Source organism: Neomonachus schauinslandi, chromosome 2 (genome assembly GCF_002201575.2).
Source record: "Neomonachus schauinslandi chromosome 2, ASM220157v2, whole genome shotgun sequence".
Lineage (NCBI taxonomy): Eukaryota > Metazoa > Chordata > Mammalia > Carnivora > Phocidae > Neomonachus > Neomonachus schauinslandi.
In genome coordinates, this window is record NC_058404.1 from 146,252,732 (window position 1) to 146,275,789 (window position 23,058).

Consider the following 23,058-nt stretch of genomic DNA (forward strand, 5'->3'; position numbering starts at 1 on the left):
ATATATGAAATCCTGTGTTATTTGCTATAAATAATGTGATAAATGTGTTTTTTCTCTTTCATCAATAAGGAAAATAAGTCATAGAATAGCTTAGCAAATCTCCCGTAATTATACAGGTGGCAAGTTGCAGAGTTAAAATCTCAGGGCCTACAAATCTAGTCTATGCCCTTTACACCAAACTGCCTTGAATGAGCAATAACATTATTTTACTTTAGGAGATTAACCAGCAAACAAGAATTCTGAAAAGGGTTTTTTATTCTTTTCACAATGTTTAAATATGCAATTGACAAGGAAATTTGGTTATTTCTCTGACATACAGCACTTCAGGATAATAACTAGAATTATAAGGGATAACATACCAGGACAGATCAGATTTTTAGGAGTTCCCTACAATTTCTAGAATGCTTATTTTAATATTTATTTCCACAAATATAATCTAAGAAGGTTTAGCATCAATTATTTGACAATGTTTCCCATGTAACTTAACATATCAAATACATCTATTTAGTATCTCTCTTTTATGAGGAGAACAAATCCTTTGACTTGTTCCAGGGACCCTTTTTGAGGTTATAAGACTTTATTTCAGAATTTGATTTTGGGAAGTGTATCAACAAATACCAAAAGATCTGGACATTTGATTAAATAGGATCACTGGTCATTATGAAAATAATACTTAGTTATCCATTTAACTGAAGTGGCATTTAAAGACATCATAGGTAAATTCAGAAAGTTAACTAGTTGTTAAAAAGTCTTAGTTCTTCTAATATTGAATAGATTCAGTTTTTTTCCAGTAAATAATCAAAGGCCTGATAAAGACAAAATAGAATCTTTGTTTTTCCAGGTAGGTTATATAGAAGGTAAAGAAAAACGTTTGTTTATAATTTCCTATAAAAAAGACCAATAATCCTACAGGGTGCCTGGGTGGCTCAGTCGGTTGACCCTCTGCCTTTGGCTCTGGTTGTGATCTCAGGGTCCTGGGATCAAGTCCTGTGTCAGGCTTCTTGCTCAGCAGGGAGTCTGCTTCTCCCTCTTACTCTCCCTCTGTTCTCGCTCGCTCTCTCTCAAATAAATAAATAAAATCTTAAAAAAAAAGACCAATAATCCTAAAACATTTTCTAACATAAGAAACAAATTTTAGTTTTGTATCAGCTTTCTTTTGATAGAAAACTCCTTTTTTAAATTTTTAAATTCCAATTAATGTGCAGTGTTATATTAGTTTCAGGTGTACAGTATAGGGATTGAACAATTCTATGCATTACTCAGTGCTCATCATGATGAGTCTACTCTAAATCCCCTTCACCTATTTCACCCATCCCCCTTCACCTCTCCTCTGGTAACCACCAGTTTATTCTCTATAGTGAAGAGTCTGTTCTTTTGTTTATCTCTTTTTTGTTTTGTTTTGTTTCTTAAATTCCATATATGAGTGAAATCACATGGTATTTGTCTTTCTTTGACTAGCATTATACACTCTAGATCCATCCATGTTGTTGTAAATGGCAAGATTTTTATGGCTGAATAGTATTTCATTGTGTGTGTGTATGTGTATACATATACATACATAAATACACACACACACAAACACACATACTGCTTCTTTATCCTTTCATCTGTCAATGGACACTTGGGCTGCTTCCATATCTTGGCTATTGTAAATAATGCTGCAGTAAACATAGGTGTGCATCTACCTTTTTGAATTAGTGTTTTCACTTTCTTTTGTTTTTATTTCTTTCTTCTCTTAGTAGTCTTTGTCAGAGGTAAAATTGCTATATGGAAAAAAATGGCCTAAAAAATGTATTCTAAGTAAAATATCGGATTCGTCTGAGATTAATTATGCATTGTTTATCATTGTGTTCTCTCCCCTGCAATCTCGGTGAGAAAACACATCTTTCTGGTTACTCTGCTGCTACTAGGTATTTATAGGAAATACTGAGAGGTAAGAAATATTTATGATGTTGGAACATTTAAGGAAGCTCCATTTGGAAGTATGAGCTGGTAAAAGAGCACAGACTTTGGAAAACATGGACCTATATCCCATTCAGAGCTTACTTTGAGTTTGGCTGTACAATTTTAGGTAAGTTACTCGATGTCTCTAAGTTCCAGTCTTCATACCTGTAAGAATGGGGATAAACAATAACTTCTCTGATAGTTACACTGATTTCATATGTACAAAATAGTGATTCAACAATTCTATACGTTACTCAGTGCTCATCAGGGTAAGTGTACACTTCATCCCCTCCACCTATTTCACCCATCCCCCCCCACTTACCTCTCCTCTGGCAACCACTAGTTTGTTCTCTATAATAAAAAGTCTATATTTTTGTTTGACTCCTTTTTTTCTTCGTTTTGTTTCTTAAATTCAACACATGAAAGAAATCATACAGTATTTGTCTTTCTCTGGCTGATTTATTTCACTTAGCATTATACCCTCTAGATCCACCTCTGTTGTTGCAAATGGCAAGATTTCATTCTTTTTTATGGCTGAGGAATATTCCATTGTGTATATATATATACACCACTTCTTTATCCATCCATCTGTGGATGGACATTTGGGTTGCTTCCATAATTTGGCTACTGTAAATAATGCAGTAAACACAGGGGTGCACCTATCTCTTTGAATTAGTGTTTTCATTTTCTTTGGGTAAATACCCAGTAATAGAATTACTGGATCATATGGTAGTTCTGTTTTTAATTTTTTTTTTTTTAAAGATTTTATTTATTTATTTGACAGAGAGAGACCCAGTGAGAGAGGGAACACAGCAGGGGGAGAGGGAGAAGCAGACTCCCTGCCGAGCAGGGAGCCCGATGTGGGACTCGATCCAGGGACTCCAGGATCATGACCTGAGCCGAAGGCAGTCGCTTAACCGACTGAGCCACCCAGGCGCCCTGTTTTTAATTTTTTGAAGAATCTCCATACTGTCTTCCATGGTGGCTGCACCAATTTGCATTCCCACCAACAGTGCATGAGGGTTCCTTTTTCCCCACATCCTTGCCAACACTTGTTTCTTGTCTTGTTGATTTTAGCCATTCTGACAGATGTGAGGTGGTATCTCATTGTAGTTTTGATGATTTCCTGATGATGAGTGATATTGAGCATCTTTTCATGTGTTTGTTGGCCTCTATGTCTTCTTTGGAGAAATGTTCATGTCTTCTGCCCTTTTCAAATCGGATTATTTGGCTTTTTGGTGTTGAGTTGTAGCAGTTCTTTATACATTTTGGACTAATCCCTTATTGGATATGTCATTTGCAAATATCTTCTCCTATTTAGTAAGTTGTCTTTTAGTTTTGTTGATTATTTCCTTTGCTGTGCAGAAGCTTTTTATTTTGATGTAGCCCCAATAGTTTATTTTTGCTTTTGCTTCCCTTACCTCAGGAGACATACCTAGAAAAATGTTGCTATGGCTGATGTAAGAGAAATTATTGCCTGTGATCTTTTCTAGGACTTTATGGTTTCAGGTCTCACATTTAGGTCTTTAATCTATTTTGAGGTGTTTTTTTGTTTGTATGGTATAAGAAAGTGGTTTATTTTTATTCTTTTGCTTGTGGCTGTCCAGTTTTCCCAACACCATTTGTTACAGAGGTGGTCTTTTTCCCATTGCATATTCTTACCTCTTTTGTCAAAGATTAATTGACCACATAATTGTGGGTTTATTTCTAGGCTTTCTATTCTGTTGATCTATGTGTCTATTTTTGTGCCAGTATGATAATGTTTTGAATACTATAGCTCTGTAATAAAACTAGAAATCTGAGACCATAAAAGCTCCAGTTATGTTTTTTCTTTTTCAAGATTGCTTTGGCTATTTGGGGTCTTTTGTGCCTCCACACTAATTTTAGGATTATTTGTTCTAGTTTTGTGAAACATGCTATTGCTATTTTGATAGGAATTGCATTAAATGTGTAGATTGCTTTGGGTAGTGTGGACATTTTAACACTATTTGTTCTTCCAATCTGTGAACATGGAATACCTTTCTGTTTGTGTCATCCTCAATTTCTTTCATCAGTGTTTTATAGTTTTTAGAATATAAGTCTTTCACATCCTTGGTGAAGTGTATTCCTAGGTATTTTATTATTTTTTGTGCAATTATAATTAGTGATATTTTCTTAATTTCCTTTCTGCTACTTCATTATTAGTATATAGAAACATAACAGATTTCTCTATATTGATTTTGTATCCTTACTGAATTCATTTTTTCAGTTCTAGTAGTTTTTAGTGGAGTCTTTAGGGTTTCCTAAATATAATATGCATCTGCAAATAAGGAAAGTTTGACTTCTTCCTTACCAATTTGGATGCCTTTTATCTCTTTTTGTTGTCTGATGGCTGTGGCTAGGGCTTCTAATACTATGTTGAATAAAAGTGGTGAGAGTGGACATCCTTGTCCTGAACCTGATTTAAGAGGGAAAGTTCTCAGGTTTTCACCATTTAGTATGATGGTGACTGTGGGTTTTTCATATATGGCCTTTATTATGTTGAGGTATGGTTTCCTCTAAACCTATTTTATTGAGGATTTTTGTCATGAATGGATGTCATACTTGTCAAATGCTTTTTCTGCCTCTATCAAAATAATCATGTTTTTTTCCTTTCCTTGTTGATGTGAGGTATCATGCTGATTGATTTGTGAATATTGAGCCATCCTCACAGCCCAGGAATAAATCCCACTTGATTGTGGTGAATGAATTTTTAAAATGTATTGTTGGATTTAATTTGCTTGTATTTTGTTGAGGATTTTTACGTCTATGTTCATGAGAGATATTGGCCTGTAGTTCAGTTTTTTGCAGTGTCTTTATCTGGTTTTGGTATCAGGGTAATGCTGGCCCCATAGGTTGAATTTGGAAGCTTTCCTTCCTCTTTTATTTTTTGTAATAGTTTCAGAAAAATAGGTATTAACTTTTCTTTAAATGTTTGTTAGAATTCACCTGTAAAGCCATCTAGTCCTGAGCTTTTGTTTGTTGGGAATTTTTTGATTACTGATTTTATTTCATTGCTGGTAATTGGTTTGTTCAAATTTTATGTATCTTCCTGAGTCAGTTTTAGGAAGTTATGTTTCTGTATTTATCCATTTCTTCTAGGTTGTCCACTTTGTTGGCATATAATTTTTCATAATCTCTTATAATCCTTTATATTTCTGTGGTATCAGTGGTAATTTCTCCTCTTTCATTTCTGATTTGGTTGAGTCCTCTCTCTGTCTCTGTTTTTGTTTTTGATGAGTCTGGCTAAGTGTATCAATTTTGCTGATTTGTTCAAAGAACCAGCTCCTGGTTTCATTGTGGGTTTTTTTACTTCTATTTTGATCTGTTTTGTTGTGGGGTTTTGTTTCTATTTTGTTTACTTTTGCTCTCATCTTTATTATTTCCTTCCTTCTACTGGTTTTGCATTTTGTTTGTTTTTTTCTAGCTCCTTTAGGTCTAAAGTTAGGTTATTTATTTGACATTTTGCTTGCTTCTTGAGGTAAGCCTGTATTGCTGTAAACTTCCCTCTCAGAATACCTTTTGCTACATCCCCCAAATTTTGGACCGTTGTTTTTTCATTTTCATTTGTCACCAGGTATTTTTTGATTTCATCTTTGATTTCTTGGTTGACCCATTTCTTGTTTAGTAGAATGTTATTTACCTCCATGTATTTGTGTTCTTTCCAGACTTTCTTTTGGTTGATTTATAGTTTCATAGCACTGTGGTCAGAAAAAAACTTCAATCTTTTTGTATTTGCCAACTTATTTTGTGGCCTAACATATAAACTGTTCTGGAAAATGTCCCATGTGAACTTAAAAAGAATGTGTATTCTGCTGTTTTATGATGGAATGATCTGAATGTACCTGTTAAGTCTGTCTGGTCCAATGTGTCATTCAAAGCCACTGTTTAGTTGTTGATTTTCTGTTTGGGTAATCTATTCATTGATGTAAGTGGGGTGTGACAGTCCCCTACTATTATTGTATTACTATCAATTTCTCCCTTTATGTTTCTAAGTAGTTGCTTTATGTATTTAGGTGCTTCCATGTTGGGTGCATGAATATTTACAATTGTTACATCTTTTTGTTCGTTGTTTCCTTTATGATTATGTAGTGTCCTTTGTCTCTTGTGATAGTCTTTGTTTCAGAGTCTTTTTCTGATGTAAGTACTGCTACCCCAGCTTTCTTTTCACTTCCATTTGCATGATAAATGCTTTTCTATTCCTTCACTTTCAATCTGCATGTGTCTTTAGGTCTGAAATGAGTTTCTTGTAGGTAGCATATGGATGGGTCTTGCTTTTTTTGTTACCCATTCTGTCACCATATGTCTTTTGATTGGAGTATTTAGTCTATTTACATCCAAAGTAATTATTGATAGATATGTACTTATTGCCATTTTGTTACTTGTTTTATGATTGTTTTTTGCAGTTCTCTTTCCTTTGTTTTCTTGCTCTCTCTCATGGTTTGCTGGCTTTCTTTAGTGTTATACTTGCATTCCTTTCTCTTTATTTTTTGCATATTTCTGGGGTTTTTTTGTGTGTGTGTGTGCTTACTATGTTTATATATAACATCTTATGCATATAGCAGTCATTTAAATCATTAAGTTTGAACTCATTCTAAAAGTACTAAATTTTTACTTCTTTTTCCTCCCCACATTTTAGATATATAGTGTCATACTTTACATCATTTTACTTTGTGATTCCCTTTTTATAGGTATACTTAATTTTACCCCTGTGTGTCCTTTTCTTATTCCTGCTTATGGTCTTTCCTTTCTGCTCAAAGAATCCCATTTAACATTTCTTGTAAGGCTTGTTTAGTGCTGCTGAATTCCTTTATCTTATATTTTTCTTGGAAACTCTTCATCTCTTCTTGTATACTTAATGATAACCTTGATTGATGGAGTATTCTTGCTTCTAGGCTTTTTCTTTCACCACTTTGAATATATCATGTCACTCTATTCTGGTCTGCAAAGTTTCTGCTGAAAAATCAGCTGATAGCCTTATGGGGTTTCCCTTGTATGTAACTGTTTTCTCTTGTTGCTTTTGGAATTCTTTATCACTACTTTTTGCTATTTTAATTACTGTATGTCTTGGTGTGCACCTCCCTGGGTTGATTTTTTTGGGGACTCTGTGTCTCCTGAATCTGGATTTCTGTTTCCTTCCTCAGATTTGGGAAGTTTTCAGCTATTATTTCTTCAAATAAATTTTCTGCCCCCCTCCCCCCTTCTCTCCCTCCTCCTTCTGAGATCCCTATAATTCAAATGTTATTATGTTTGATGGTGTCACTGAGTTCCCTTAGTCTATTTTCATTTTTTATTATTATTTTTTCTTTCTCCTGTTCAGCTTGATTTCCATTACCTTATTCTCCAGGTTGTTGATCGTTCAGCTTCCTGTAGTCTACTATTTATTCTCTCATGTATTTTTAATTTCACTTATTGAATTCTCATCTCTAATTGGTTCCTTTTTATGTTTTCTCTTTGTTGAGGGTCTCACTGAGGTCCTCCACTCTTTTCTCAAGTCCATTGTTTATATTTATGACCATTACTTTAAATTCTCTATCAGGCACATTATGTCCATTTCATTTAGCTCTCTTGCTGTGATTTTGTCCTGTTATTTCATTTGGGACCTATTCCTCTGTCTCCTCATTTTGTCTAACTCTCTGTGTCTGTTTGTGTGTGTTAGTAAAGTCACCTATGTCTCCTGCTCTTGAAAGTAGTGGCCATATGAAGAAGAGGCCCTATAGTGCCTGGCAGTGCAGTGACCCCTAGTCACTGGAACTTGGTGCTTCAGGGGTGTCTCCTCTGTGTGCTGTGTGTGTGCCCTACTGTTATGACTAAGCTGAATTAGTCTTCAGTCCAATTGTCCACAGTAGTTCTCTTTGCCTGTTGTGGGCAGTTTGGTCCCTGTGGTATTGGTGGGCCACCTGGGCTGCCTTAGGCTTGAGTTGGGTCAGAGCAGGGTTTGTCAGAACTGGGGTCACACCAGTCTGCAGGGCACTCTCCCTGTGTTGTGCCCTGAGAAGCTTTTGTTGGTTGGCAGGGACTGCAATCAGACCAAATGTCTGGGACCCAAAGTTTTGTGTGTGGTTTTCTTCCTCTCCCTGGGCAGGAGTCACTTTGGACTGGTGCCAGCCCCTCTAGGTGTTGCTTGCACAATGCCATGCTTTAGATGGACTCTTGCTGATGGTAGGTTGGAAGAGTCAGGCTTACAAGACGGTGTGGGGCCAGCTGTGTGGTTTTAGCAAGGTGTGTCCTGGTCTGCTGTGGGAGGGATCTGTAGTTCTTTTGGAGAACTGGTGAGGCCCAGCTGGAGGGGGCAGGCTGGGGAAGAGCACAGGGACTGGGTGTGCTGAGGTGAGTGAGGGAAATAGCACCTGTCAGCAGTTCTGTTCTTAAAGTCTCCTAAAGATCCCTGTCCCTCTAACACATACTCTGAGATTAGTAAACAAATCTTTTTCCCATATACCATAGGTGTTTTTCAAACTTCTGTTTCTATGCTATATCAGTGGGGCTGTTTGTTATGCTGTCTCTTTAAGGACAGGGATTCAGTTTCCTATCGCCCTCCAGCTCTCCCAGAGGGGAGTCCACTATTTTTAAGCTTCTAATTGTTAAGCCCCACTGACTGTGAGAACTCAAAAAGTTAAGCCCCTCTGGTTTCAAAGCCAAACGTGGGGATTCATCTTCCTGTGTGGGTCCTCTGTGCCTGGGGTGGCTGATGTGAGGTCTGCTCCTCTCCCTTTCTCACGCCTGTGGTGTTCCTCCCTCCCATGGACAGTCTTGCCAGTCAGTTTGATTTCTGACTATACATCAGCCCTTCCTACCTTTTTCAACGTGGCCTACTTCTCTACATTTAGGTATAGAGAGTCTGTTCTGCCAGTCTTTGGGTTGTGTTCTGGGTTATTTACATGGATGTGGGTGTTATCTAGGTATATCCATGGGATGAGGTAAGCTTAGGATCCTCCTACTCCACCATCTTACTCAGAAGTCAGACTCTAAAATTTTTAAAATATATTTTCAGAAATTAAATAACTTAATTAAAAAACTAATAATAAAATTCCTGGCAAAGTTCTTTATCTGAAATTTTACTCATCATTACACTTTGGATTTTACAGTAAAATCAAAAGTACTGTTCAGTAATGTATTTATGAGAAATATTTAATTGAAAAACAATAGTTCTTATCAGGAAAATGTTTTATTTTATTACAATTCACAGTTACAGATCATAATGTTCTATCCTAATGAAGATGGTATAGTAACAAATGCATAAGAATAGTTGTTCTGATATTCAATTTACTTAAAATCAGTTATTATTCACCTGCATGTTCAGGACAACATGCTGAGCTCTAGAGATGCAAAGATTAAAAAGCTGCTTCTTCACCCTCAAAAGCCCATAGTTTAAAGAGGAAGACAAATACATGAGAAAACACATGCTATGTACAGAGAAGTGATGCATATTTCTTATCCATCTTTAGCCCACTGTCTTTCCTCCAGGCTTGAGACGTTCACTTACATTTACTTTTTTCCATTTTCACTTTATATGTTACATATATATGTCAGCCTCTGTAAGTCAGTCAGTATGTGACATAAGTAAAAGCTTATACGCAAATACTCAGGGATTATGTATCAAGTGAAGAAACTCCCTTTACTTTTATTTTTTTATCCAGTAAGAAATTTGACTTTTTCCACTTGAATATTTGGTACATAAATTACACACATGATTATTTGAAGACTAAGCACTGTTTCAAATGCTTTATGTAATATAACTCATTTAAGGACAACCTTATGAACAGGTACTATTATCACTCCATTTTACAGACAAAGACACCAGCACACAGAGGGATTAAGTAATTTGCACATACTCATGCAGTTGGTAACAAGCAGAGAATCCTTGATTTGAACCTGTCTGCCCTTCTCTAGTATCTGTCATCCTAACTACCACACATACTGCCTTTGTGCCATGCTGGCCTTAACCACTGACCATGCTGATCCTTGTTCCATGTTGTGATTAGAAACTGAAACATAAAACATATCTATACTGAAATTCATATAGCTTTTTATGTTCTTCAGAGTACAAGTTCATCAAAGCTGGATTTTTCTTATTTTATGAATTTGTTTGCTGAATTGAACTTGTGTTTAATCTGTGCATGGTATAATTCAAAGGCCATTTCCCCACCCCACCCCCCAAACTTCCTACCCAGAGGGAGGCAATGCATCACAGCACAGTCCCTAAGCAAGGGAGTAGCACAGGCAACCAATCCAGTAGAGCTGGCTGCTACCTAGAAGGGAGGGCATTCTCTGTCTCGAATCCCTTAAGGAGCTAGAGCACAAACCAGGCAGAGAGATGATTGAATGGAAAAACGGCTTAAACACTATAAAAACATTTATATTTTTCTCTTATGAAAAATACACTTTGCATGTACCAAAGAATTAACTATAAGAAAGAATACCACAAATTTAGTGGCACAATTTCTTGTCCATCTATGGACCTCTAAAACTAAAGAAGCAGGTTATTTGCTCCCAAAACACAATGGCGGTACAAGCATAGAGTAACAGTTCTATGGCATATCTGTCAAAAAGGGAGAACATGGAAGAAAAAGGATTCGCCAATCCCAAGAAATTTTGAAATCCAGTCGGGCAAATTCCACTGGGTCTAAAGGTCTGGAAACAATACTCTGTGGCTTAAGTTGTCTTGAACAGGATATTAGTAAAAATATGGATATTAACAACTCTGCTTGTGAGGACTCAAGAAAATGAGCGTGGTAAAGAAAATATATCACCGGGGCACCTGGGTGGCTCAGTCGTTAAGCGTCTGCCTTCGGCTCAGGTCATGATCACGGGGTCCTGGGATCGAGCCCCACATCAGGCTCCCTGCTCAGCGGGAAGCCTGCTTCTCCCTCTCCCACTCCCCCTGCTTGTGTTGCCTCTCTCGCTGTGTCTCTCTCTGTCAAATAAATAAATAAAATCTTTAAAAAAAAAATTTAAAAAAAAATATATCACCTTAGAGAATACCTGCATGGTCATAAGCAGACTGTTGGTGGAAACACACATGTGAAAGGGGGTTAAAGTGGATAAAAGGTAGGTTGATGACAGGTACGGGTGTGGGGTTTAGTTATGAGATTGAGGTGCTGGTAGAATGCGAGGATGCCCATCAGAAAATAGTCTAACAAAATAGTCTTCAACATCTACTGCCCATAGTATTTTAGTAAATGAGGGCAAAGGAATATAAGATCAAATTCTATACATAAACTTCAGAAGTTGCCCTTCCTGGTTGCAGGAAATAACACTTGTATATTCAGATATCGTAAACTTCAGAAGTTGCCCTTCCTGGTTGCAGGAAATAACACTTGTATATTCAGATATCGCATAGCTCAATTCAGTTGAAAACTCAACAGTTATTTTCTCAAAGGCCTATAATGTTGAAAGACTTTTAGCTTGAACCACATAAATGACTGGAAAAACACAATAGGTCTAAACCAAGAGATTTATTTTTGTTTGCCAAACTATTACATTTTCAAATTTTCTAGGGACTAGAGTAAAAGCTAGCATTTACAGCTGTTATCATTACATAATTGAAACATAGCAGAATCCAAGGGTTTGCAAGTCTCTTTTTAACAGTGGTACTAACTTATAAATTCAGTAAGAGTGCCGGGCTTAAATGCTGTGCCCAGCAGGAAATCTGGAATAATTGGTCCTGTTCTGTACAGACTTTATGGGAGTCTTTTAATGATTGTTGAACATCTTTGACTAAGCACTAGAGAGGAGAGTTGTCATTCTTCTGCCAACTGCTGCATTGTTCGAGGATTTGCTTCTTTATGTCAGAGATTCTCTCAGAGAGGGGGGGCAAATTGGGGTCCTGAGTCATCTCTGTAAGAAACATGGGTTCAGGGGTGCCTGGGTGGCTCAGTCGTTAAGCGTCTGCCTTCGGCTCAGGTCAGGATCCCAGGGTCCTGGGTGGAAGCAGGAAGCAGGGTGGAAGCCTGCTTCTCGCTCTCCCACTCCCCCTGCTTGTGTTCCTGCTCTCGCTATCTCTCTCTCTGTCAAATAAATAAATAAAATCTTTAAAAAAAAAAAAAAAAAAACATGGGTTCAGCTAGGGCATGAATTTTATTCATTATGAGAGAGAGCACGAGCAGGGGGAGGGGCAGACAGAAGGAGAAGCAGACTTCCTGCTGAGCTGGGAGCCCAACACAGGCTGGATCCCAGGACCCGGAGATCATGACCTGAGCTGAAATCAAAAACTAAAAATAATAAAAAATATTTGACAAGAGTCGGATGTTTAACCAACTGAGCCACACAGGCGCCCCTATTTATGAAAATATTAAAAAGCCAACAATGTTATGATTTCACCAACTTTAACTATATTCGTTAAAAGAAAGAAAACAACCTTTAAACACAAAGAAATAGTGTCTATTTGCTATTGTAGTTCTTAAGTGTATTTTAAAAGCACAAATAATTCTGCAGTCTAAAATTCCAACTCCAAAAGCAAAGATGGAATTGACAAAATGTACTCTTATGCAAAGAATTGCCCATTTATCACCATTTGGGGAAAATGGGTGTGTGTGTATGTTGTGTTTATTGGTATACCCATAATACACATGGTTGACTCATATACAAAAGGCTAAAATGGAAAAGGTCAAGCTTTGAAAATTATTCCTAGAAAATGGTTTTATCCAGGCAAATTTGTATGTGAGTATCTATATATTTTATATACCATAAGATTGAATATGAACATAAGACTGCTTTTTTTTCATTTCTGTTCATAGAGGTCTTTTAGTACATTTTTTCTTTAGAACATTCTCAGAAACAATTGAAGTACAAAGCTAAAGCAAGAGTATTTCTATATATAACACACAGTATAGTTAAAATCATCATACCAGCTCTTTTAAAATCTCATTGCTGTGGATAGCTTCCCCTAATTCTTCCATCGTCAATTCTTGTTTGGGTTTTTCAGCACTTTTCCTACACGGCAAATTTTCCTCATGTGAATTTTGAACAGTAGGTCCCTGGGCTAACTGATGAGATGTATTTATAATCACATTGTCTTTAGCTCTTAGGGTGTAGGTTTCCTTGGGTTTTGCTCTTTTTTGGCAGAGCTGGAGGTGAAAAGCATCTTGGAACGCACGGTGAAAATTCTCATTGAAGAAACCATAAATGATGGGATTGACGCTGCTGTTGCAAAAGGCCAGCCAGTGTGCAAAAGGGTAGATGTAGATGTTGATGACCCGCAGTTCATTGAGACAGGTCAGTGTAGTCTGAGAGCATCATCAGTGTCCACAGAGGCAGCCAGGAGAGAATAAAAAGCAGGGCCACGATCAGGAGCATTTTAATGACCTTCTGCTTCTTCTTCGACACCATGTGCCACTGTTCCTGGTTCCGTTTGTCTGTGTGGGGGGGCTGTCATCTTGAAGAGTGAAATTCCAATCCTTCCATACATGATGACAATGAGGGACAGGGGAACCAGGTAGATGTTGGCAAACAGCACAGTGGTGTAGATCTTCCTCATTTCCTGATTTGGCCAGTCTTCCCGGCACCAGTAGACTGGACTGGTTTTATTCTGGGAGCTGAGTCTCACTTGGTAATATTTTTCTTCTTGTACATGTAACATTATTGCAGATGGGGACATAATGGCAATGGCCAGGACCCAAATGATCACAGTAATGACAAATGCTGTCTTGATAGTGAGCTTTGGTTTAAAAGGGTAGACAATGCACCGGAACCTGCAGTTAAAGGCAAGTATCAGTGGAGCACTGCCTTATACCTTCTGACCAAGTTGTGAATTAAATTTAATTCTCCCACTCATGTTCCCCTCAAAAACATAGTTACCATTAGCAATAGAGAAGCATGCATTGATATTTTTTGTGAGTGATACAAATTTCAACTCAAAATATGAATAAGTTGAGTATCAGACACTATATTAGTCACTATTAGTAATAGGTGACTGTGGTAACTAGCAGATATTGAACATGAATATTTAGTATTCTGTTCCAGACTCTTTTTAAACTTCCCCACTTAAAAGATGGCAAAATAGGCTTAGAAAAAGTAAAAAAATCTTGCCCACAACTACACATAATTTTAACGCAGGTAGTTTGGCTCCAGAGTCCATATTGTTAAACTCTCCTTCATGACCTTCTGTGCTCCCTTCCCATGTCATCTTTGTGCTTGGCCAATTGAACATTAGCAAGCATGACATAAATAGAAGCCTGAGTGATGACACAGAGGCACCCAACCAAACCATAGAATCATGACAAATGTTTAAGCATTTTTGTTTCAGGCCACTAAGTGTTTTGGTGCTTGATTCACAGCTATAACAGTCTGAGAGTTTCCATTACGAGTTCTTATTACATGCCTTCCAGAAGTTCTATGTCCTCTGATGAGCATGGAAATTCAATGTCAGTACATAGCATAACCCTGATTTCATTTAACTGCAATTTTGCTACTGCGAGTCTTGGCATTATTCATACTCACTATGATAGTTATACCATATACATCTATATAATACTATATTTTTCAAAGTACTATCACCTATTTAATCTTTCGTTTTTGTAATGACTCTGTAAAGTGGAAATATGAAAATTATTACTTTCCAGATCTGCAGATAAGAAAACAAAGCTTTTAGTGGCTCAGCAGCAACTCCATATTAATTTATCTGACATCTCTTCATATACTAATTAACTTGAACATTGCTTGCTCTGTTGTCCTTTATTTCATGTGTAAAGTCTGCTGTCTTAACCTCCAAATTTTCTTTTAGTCTTCTAATTAATGAGTCTCCCCATCTACTCATCCTTAAATTATGGGTAACTTCATAGGCACAATTCTAGGTATCTTGTTCTTTTTGTAAACCAACTATTGGGGCTTCATATATTTTTTCGTTTATTCAACAAATAGACAAAGATGAACATGAAGAAAATGCTCTCTGCCAGGAAATAGTCAATGAAAATATTGTGTAATTATGCTAAAATCATGCTAGAGTTTAGACTTGGCCACTGCATTAGTCAGGGTTCTCTAGGGGAACAGAGCCAACAGTATGTATAAATATATAGAAAGATATTTATTTTAAGGGATTGGCTCATGCGGTTATGGAAGTTGAGAAGTCCCAAGATCTGCAGTTGGGGCAAAATGGAGACACAGGAGAGCCAATGGTATAGTTCCAGTTCATATCCAAAGGCTTGAGAACAGGACAGCCATGGATATAAGTTACACTCTAAAAGCCATCAGGCCCAAACCCCAGAAGAGCTAATGTAGTTCCAGTCAGAAGACAGAAAAAGAAAGACTGATGCCTCCGCTCAAAAAGTCAGGCAGGAGGAATACTCTCTTACTTGCAGGAAGGTCAGCCTTTCTGTTTGTATTTGGGCCTTCAGCTGATTGAATAAGGGCCACCCAGATTAGGGAAGGCAATCTTTTACTCAGCCTATTGATTCAAATGTTAGTCCAACCAGACACACCCAGAATAATGTTTGACCAAATATCTGGGCTCCCCGTGACACAGTCAAGTTCACATATAAAATTAATCATGACAACCAGTTAGGGAAAAAAAAAATCTCAGTATTCTAGCTCAAGCAATGGGGGATGGTGCCTTGTTCAGGACCAGTGAGCACCCAGAACTGATGGGATTTGAAGAGTGACTAGAAAGAAGTTGGAGAGAAAAGGAAGGTTCAAGGATAAATCTCAAGATTTTCACTTAGATTGGATATGTGATCCTGCCATTCCCTGACTGGGGAAAATGAGAAAAAGAATTTTTTGTTTAGTTTTTTTTGTGGAGGACTGGTAGTGAAGAAAGTTCAATTCTGGGTCTGTTTAGAGGTGGTTGTTGTTGGATGTTCAGGTGAAATTATTCAGAAACATAAATATGAAATTTAGGAGAAAGACTTAATCTAGAGAAATAGGTTTGGGAGATTTTTTTTGTAGAAGAGACCCTGAAAAAGGCATTTGGGTGCCAGTAGTTCAGAGAGAGATGAAGGTGCGGTGGTTTTAAAACAGGTCTAAATTCTTGAACATGCCTTCCAAAGTCCATTGAATGGACTTTGTGACTCACTTCTAATGAATAGGATGCAGAAGGGACACTGCATGACTTTCACTGGCACGTTCTCTTAGGACACACATGCCTTGGACTGACAGAAGTTCAGCTACCTTGAACCTGCCATGCAGTGGAGCCCATGTAGGGCTTGAGAAGCCCCAGTTCTATCTCCTAGCTGTTCAAGTCTTCCCAGTCTGGGCACCAACATAAGGGAAAGGCTGCATTCCTGGCCCTAGAACTCCCTCTCTGATGCCAAGTGGAGCAGAGACAAGGTATATGTTTCCAATCAGTGAAGCTTCCCTCATCATAAATTCATGAGCATCATGAGCCACTAAGTGGTTTGTCTTGGGAGGTGACTTGTTATATTGCAATAGATAACTGAAACTATAGAGAAATGATACATGGATGGGAAGGCAGAGAGCAAAGGGTATGTCACGGCAGGGGAACCATGGTTTCATCACTTTTTAAAAGACCTAAAATGTGAGAGATACAGATGAAATTTTTTGGTAGCTGTATTCAATCCTAATCCTATTCCATTTTCCTCAGAAATCCTAAAGTTGCTGCATATTAGTCTGCATTTAGAACATTTTAAATTCTATATTATGGCACCATATTATATGTATCATTTTATAGCTTTGAGATTGTATGCTTTTGAAATTTATGCATTTTGATATACATTGACCTAGTTAATTGATTTTAGCCAGCATACAGTTATCCATTGAATATACTTATTGTTTTAACCTTTTTAAAATGAAATCTCTGTTTAGGAGGCATCCTAGAAACAGTGAAAGAGTAATTTAGGGATATTTAATACTAAATGCAATGTGAAAGTAAACCTGATAAGCTCAAGATTCAAGTAGAAAATGCAAAGGATATTTTTTTATTCACGGTAGAGATAAATAATTGTAATAGTATTACAAACATTCATAACAAAATAATTTAGTAGTAGCATTATTTACTAGTATAAATTAGTATGCAAAAAATTAGTAGTAACAGGATGTAGTAAATTTGGAAATAGCTCCCAAATTTTAATATAAAAAGCTATCTTTGGCATTTCTTGGTTAGCATATATTGTAAATTCTATTCTCTCTACATGGAAACCAAAAAGCTAGATCTATAAGATAGGTTCTTAGATTTATATTGAAAATAGAATCTACCAAGTTGTTTTTTGATGTCAACAATTCTATAGCATTTTACATATTTTGGGGTCATTGTTCAGTTTCCCTCTCAAATCTCTCTCAATTGCCATTGCCTTACATCCTCTCCCATCTTGGTTGTTACATAACTCCAAACCCTTTCTGTTTTTCTAAAATGAAAATCTAGTCATTATTCCCCCGTATAAAAGACTTCAGTAGCTCCCTGCTGTCTTCAGGACAAATGGAAGACAGGCCCATGGAAAACCTATGTGTGGTCACACCTAATACGCCATTCCACCCTCCCATGTTCTAGCTGGCCTGCCTCTCTGCACTTTTCTTGATAAATATCCTCCTATTTCAAGTGCCCTATATATATATATATCCCTTTCTTTTTTTTTTATTTGACAGAGAGAGACACAGCCAGAGAGGGAACACAAGCAGGGGGAGTGGGAGAGGGAGAAGCAGGCTTCCCGCCGAGCAGGGAGCCTGATGAGGGGTATATATCCCTGTCTTAAGAGATGCTCTTTCCTCTGTTTCTTCTCAAGGTTAATTTCTAAATCTTGAGGGATCAGGATGTGAACCCAACACTCTCTGTCCTGAGAGGTAACTTGATCACTTTCTCCTTTGTACAGTTGTTATGTTAGTATTATTTGTAAGTATTTGTTAATGTGTCTGTCTCTTTAGGCAGCACTTTGTCTAATTTGTTTTAAGATTTTATTTATTCATTTGAGGAACAGAGAGCCCGACCTGGGGCTCAATCCTAGGACCTGGAGATTGTGACCTGAGCTGAAGGCAGACACCTAACATCTGAGTCACCCAGGTGCCCCTGTCTGATATGTTTTAGATGATATACAGCCCAGGACAGGCACACCTCAACACTATGTGTAAATGAATGTATTAGTACATTTTCTCTTAAAATCTGGATAAAATTTCAGATTTATTTCACCACATTTTCCACCATTAGAAAAGTGAAGGTTCTAGTGAAAAACAGTATAACTATGATGTTATGGATTTTATGTTTGTGTCCCCCCAAAATTCATACCTTGAATAAGGGTTAGGGTTTCAAATGGTAGATGGAGGTAATTCGGTTCAGATGAGATCAAAAGGGTGGTGTCCCCATGATGGGATTAGTGTAAAAAGAGGAGACTAGAGCTCCTGGTTCCACAGAGAGGATGGCCTTTTGCAAACCAGGAAAAGGTCTCTCACCAGACACAGAAGCCCCTGGCATCCTGACCTTGGACTGCCCAGCCTCCAGAACTGTGAGAAATAAATTTCTGTTGTTTCAGACACATACTCTATGGCATCTTGTGACAGCAGCCCAAACTAAGACACATGTCATCCCTAATTATTTAATTTAAAAAATGGAAATTTTAATAGTTTTATTTTATTACTGAACCTTTAGCAGATATATGCCATGCTCTTAAAAGAGTAGATATTATAATTTTGGGCAGGTATAACCAAATTTAGTAGGTTATACATTTTTCACTAGATTTAGATTTTGGTGCTGACTTACCTATCCACAGCTATCGCAACTAAAGTAAAGACTGAAGCCGCAACTGATATTCCCTGGATGAATCCACTGATCTTGCACATTGTGCTTCCAAAGGGCCATCCTGAAAGGGATGTGAAACAGTCTTTGAATAGATCATATGTATTTTTTTAAATATGAACAGAAAAGCATGAAATCAAAACTGATGCAACTATTTCCTAAATGACGTCCAGGGAACATTGTTTTCCATTATTTTCATTAATATCTCCAGAGCTCTGTTTTTAGTATACTACTACTAATGTCAGAACTTAATTATAACTTTTTAATATACTACTACTAGTGTCAGTTACAACTTCTAGGCACTGTAGTAAGTGCTTTGTACCTATTAACTTATCTAATTCCCCAAACAGGCTTTCGAAGGCTTTATTCTCCTCCTCATGATATAGAATAGGTAATAAATACACAAATATCACATACCTTGCCACTGTTAGTTAGCATACTTAGGATTTCAACCCCAGCTGTATGGTTCCAGAGCCTAAACCATTAACCCTTATTCAGTAAAGCCCTTTAAATGAATAAGACAGGCAGAATATTGGTTTTATAATTTGGAAATATACCCCATAAATTGAGGAACAGGAGGTACATGTAGAATAAATATTTATTCATATATAATATAGAGTGAATGTTTGTACCCCCTCCCCATTCAAATGCATATATTGAAGCCTTAAGCCTTAGTGTATTTGGAGGAGGGGCCTCTGGAAAATAAATATATTTAGATAGATAGATGGGTGGTACCCACATGATGGGATTAGTGCCATTAGAAGAAGAGAGCTTTCCTTTCCATGAACATGCACTGAGGAAAGTGCATGCGAGCACACAGCAAGAAGGTGGCTGTCTACAAACCAAAAAAAGGACCCTCACCAACCACCTGACCATGTATCACCCTGATCTCCGACTTCTAGCCTCTGAAATAGAAAATAAATGTCTGTTGTTTAAGCCACCTAGTCTATGGTATTTTGTTATAGCAGCCTAAAACATACTTTGAGAAGAGCACTTTACAAAAGTAGTCTATTTGAATTACTTTCTTATCAAACCTCATTTACTGAAATGTTTGTTTATAAAGGAAATAACCACCCATCTGCTATTATAGGAAAGTAAGCAACTATTCTAGTTTCCTAAAAGATAAGGCAACATTCATTTTTTTAAAAAAGATCATGCAATTTATTACCTGTTTTTTTTTAGATTTTATTTATTTGACAGAGGGAGAGTGAGAAGCAGGCTCCCCACTGAGCAGGAAGCCCGACGTGGGGTTAGGTCCTAGGACTCTGGGATCATGACCTGAGCCGAAGGCAGACGCTTAACCAACTGAGGCACTCAGGTGCCCCAATTTTACCTAATTTAAAATATTCCCCCCAAATCTAAATAATCCGAGCATATCTAAAATCCAGACCATCTTAAAATAGATGCTTGAGTGACTCTACTGAATAGAAACCAAGAGAGAGCATGTTTTCCCAGTCCCAAAATTATTTGGCTGTTACAATATTAAACAAAAAAAGCAAAAAGGAGTGTGAATAGCCTTTGGTCAAAAAAATAAGCATATGATTTATCTCACCTCCCTCACTAAATTCCACTAAAATGAAAGCACTAGGGAAAAGAAAACTCAACTGGAAAGAATGTGAAGCTGGGAAAATAACACAATGGGCTGAATTATGAATAAATGTAACCAGATGCCACTTGCTTTTCCCCTGGCCAGCAGGATGGAAGTTACTCTGAGGAGGTGGAAGCAAAGGGGCTCTAGACTCTGACTCACCAGGTACAGGTGGAGTGGGTACCACAATGATGCAGAAGGATTAAATAAAAATATATGCTCTGCACTCAATTCTGTTGCCCAGGGACCCACTGAGCTCTGGAATTCAGCAGCCAGTATTATGATTCCTCTGGCAATAGATCAGAGAATTTCCTTCTGGGGAATGTGATCCTTCCAAGAACACTAATGTGCAGATTTTGACAGTCATGGATTTCCCAATGAATGGCCCAAACTAAAGAAGCTGAGAGTGGGCCGAACCTCAAACCTAAGGCACGCAGAGGTCCAAGACAGCCACACTGTGTCTCACTTTGAAACACAAGCAGCTAAATAGCAATTGACATAAGGGAAACCTCAAATGTAGAAGTGACTATAACAAATAGGAAAAAAGAAACCTAAGAGAAAACCAATATAAATCAAGTAGATGAAAATAGCCAGATGTATCAAGGAGAAAGGACACAAAATTACAAATGAGAAAAAAAAAAAAAAACCCAACACCACAGAAATACAAAACAGTTATGAGAATATACAACCTAGAAGAAATGGATAAATTCCTAGAAACATATAACCTACCAAAACTGAAACAGGGAGAAATAGAAAATTTGAACAGACCAATTACACAACAAAGAAATTGAATCAGTAATCACAAACTCCTGACAAAAGTCCAGGACCAGATGGCTTCAAGATGAATTCTACCAAACATTTAAAGAAGAGTTAATACCTATTCTCCTCAAACCATTCAAAAAAATAGAAAAGGAAGGAAAATTTCCAAATTCATTGTATGGGGCCAGCATTACCCTAATGCCAAAACCCGATAAAGACACCATGAAAACGGGAACTATAAGCCAGTATCTCTGATAAGCACAGATGCAAAAATCGTCAACAAAATACTAGCAAAATCCTACAATACGTTAAAAAAAATTATTCACCACAACCAAGTGGGATTTATTCCTGGGTTGCAAGGGTGGTTCAATATTCACAAATCAATCAACATGATATATCACATCAGTAAGAGAAAGGGTAAAAACCATATGATCATTTCAATAACGGCAGAAAAAGCATTTGACAAGATTCAACATCCATGTTTTCTTTGCCTCAGGAGACATATCTAGAAAAAAAGTTGCTATGATGTCAGAGAAGTTACTGCCTGTGTTCTCTTCTAGGATTTTTATGGTTTCAAGTCTTTAATACATTTCAAGTTTATTTTTGTGTATGGTATAAGAAAGTGGCCCAGTTTTCCCAACACTATTTGTTGAAGAGACTGTCTTTTTCCCATTGGATATTCTTTCCTGTTTTGCTGAAGATTAACTGGCTATATAATTGTGGGTTTATTTTTGGGTTTTCTATTTTGTTTCATTGATCTATGTGTCTAATTTTCTGCCAGTACAATACTGTTTTGATTACTACAGCTTTGTAATATAACTTGAAGTCCAGAATTGTGATGCCTCCAGCTTTGCTTTTCTTTTTCAAGATTGCTTTGGTTATTTGGGGTCTTTTGTGGTTCCATATAAATTTTAGGATTGTTTGTTCTAGTTCTGTGAAAAATGATGTTTGTATTTTGATAGGCATTGGAAGTATAAACATTTTAACAATATTTGTTTTTCCAATCCACAAGCATGGAATGTCTTTCCATTTCTTTGTGTCATCTTCAATTTCTTTCATCAGTGTTTTATGGTTTTCAGAGTATAGGTCTTTCACCTCTTTGGTTAGGTTTCTTCCTAAGTATTAGGAAGACATTCCATGCTTGTGGATTGGAAAAACAAATATTGTTAAAATGTTTATACTTCCAATGCCTATCAAAATACAAACATCATTTTTCACAGAACTAGAACAAACAATCCTAAAATTTATATGGAACCACAAAAGACCCCAAATAACCAAAGCAATCTTGAAAAAGAAAAGCAAAGCTGGAGGCATCACAATTCTGGACTTCAAGTTATATTACAAAGCTGTAGTAATCAAAACAGTATTGTACTGGCAGAAAATTAGACACATAGATCAATGAAACAAAATAGAAAACCCAAAAATAAACCCACAATTATATAGCCAGTTAATCTTCAGCAAAACAGGAAAGAATATCCAATGGGAAAAAGACAGTCTCTTCAACAAATAGTGTTGGGAAAACTGGGCCACTTTCTTATACCATACACAAAAATAAACTTGAAATGTATTAAAGACTTGAAACCATAAAAATCCTAGAAGAGAACACAGGCAGTAACTTCTCTGACATCATAGCAACTTTTTTTCTAGATATGTCTCCTGAGGCAAAGAAAACACAAAAATAAACTATTGGGACTTTATCAAAATAGAAAGCTTTGGCACAGTGAAGGAAACAATCAACAAAACTAAAAGGCAACCTCTGTGATGGGAGAAGATAAACAGCTCAACATCCCCAAACCAAATAACCCCATTAAAAAATGGGCAGAAGACATGAACAGACATGAACAGACATTTCTCCAATGACAACATACAGGAGGCCAATAGGCACATGAAAAGATGCTCATCAGCACTTACCATCAGGGAAACAGCTCAGGTGTCCATTGACTGATGAATGGATAAACAAGATGTGGTATATAGATAGATATAAAGAAGATGTGGTGTGTGTGTGTGTGTTTATATATATATATATATATATATATGCAATGATATGTATATGCAATGTGGTATGTATATGTAT

The 23,058-nt window shown here is 37.0% G+C and overlaps 1 protein-coding gene across 1 annotated transcript in view; it reads right to left on the minus strand.

Annotated features, from left to right (window-relative positions):
* Positions 1-12,806: 12,806 nt before the first annotated feature.
* The window catches only part of NPFFR2 (neuropeptide FF receptor 2), a 14,529-nt gene continuing 4,277 nt past the window's right edge, over positions 12,807-23,058 (minus strand). The window contains 4 exon segments of the mRNA XM_021702282.1: positions 12,807-13,173; positions 13,175-13,335; positions 13,337-13,655; positions 18,602-18,701. Of these exon segments, the coding sequence (XP_021557957.1) occupies positions 12,807-13,173; positions 13,175-13,335; positions 13,337-13,655; positions 18,602-18,701 (947 nt within the window).